The sequence below is a fragment of the Atta colombica genome, unplaced genomic scaffold (genome assembly GCF_001594045.1).
Source record: "Atta colombica isolate Treedump-2 unplaced genomic scaffold, Acol1.0 scaffold32, whole genome shotgun sequence".
NCBI classification, from domain to species: Eukaryota; Metazoa; Arthropoda; class Insecta; order Hymenoptera; family Formicidae; genus Atta; species Atta colombica.
The window spans coordinates 1,090,606-1,091,633 of NW_017259426.1; the positions used below are offsets into that span (position 1 = coordinate 1,090,606).

At 22.9% G+C, this 1,028-nt stretch overlaps 1 protein-coding gene across 3 annotated transcripts in view; it reads right to left on the reverse strand.

Moving 5' to 3' along the window:
• Positions 1–588: 588 nt before the first annotated feature.
• LOC108690374 (facilitated trehalose transporter Tret1-2 homolog) overlaps positions 589–1,028 on the reverse strand; it is a 12,561-nt gene continuing 12,121 nt past the window's right edge. For all 3 annotated transcript variants that reach the window (XM_018197631.1, XM_018197629.1, XM_018197630.1), the window contains exons 10-11: positions 804–938; positions 589–724 (exon numbers count right to left, since the gene is read on the reverse strand). In XM_018197631.1, the coding sequence (XP_018053120.1) occupies positions 617–724; positions 804–938 (243 nt within the window). In that variant the 3' untranslated portion in view covers positions 589–616. The remainder of the gene's footprint in view (positions 725–803; positions 939–1,028) is intronic.

The window sequence follows — 1,028 nt, forward strand, 5'->3', positions numbered from 1 at the left end:
AATATATTACAATACAAAGTATATAGTAAGTTTTGCATGTATATATAAACACGTAGCTTACAAAATATTTTATTAAAAAAGAACGAAAATGTATAATAACAAAATTCATCATTTTTTACAAAGCATATATATTACTATCATTAAACGGCTATAAATTTTTTACACGATAATGTGATCAAAAGATGATTAAAAATTTATCAATTATATCTGTCAATACAAAACAGTATTGTAATTGCTAATCTCTTACAAAATTATCAAAAAACAATCAATCAAAAAAATTATCAATTAATGTATAAAAAGATAGGCGAATGTAGCCAATGATAAAAAAACTATAAATCGATATATATATTATCTGTCGCTTTTTATTGTCTAAAGAAATACATTTATTTTATTAAATAATTACAACGGAAAAAAATCTTATCAAAAGTTTTATTCAAATACTAATCATAAAGTTTAAATAAAATTTTTTAACTTATATATTTAATCGCACATATCCCGTACGTCAACGTGATATTCTTAGAAATCTCTATCTCGAAATAATAAAAATATATACAATTACATTTAACATTAAATATTATCGCAGTCGTACATAAATCCTAATTACGTTTTTTTATTCTTATTTACACTCAGATAAAGGGATTAAACAATTAAATTCAGCTTTTGTAGGCACACCTATGTTCTCTCTTTTCATTTTTGTTCTGGTTATCCATAGAAAGTTACTTTGCTATAAATATACAATTATACATTCATTGTACTGTTAGCTATTAATAAGTTTGTCCCATTTTTTAATTAAATTTTCTTACTTGAAAGTATTCTTCAATTTCTTGAAGCGTGCGATCCTTCGTTTCTGGTAGAGCAAGATAAATAAAAATTGCTTCCAAAAAAGAGCAGATGCCGAAAATAGTGAAGATTCCTGTTGTGCCAACTAGACTGTTTATCTTTAAAATATTTAATGTATCATTATGTATTATATTAACACAGAAATATGTTTTATATATTCTACATAAAAAAATATATATATATATATA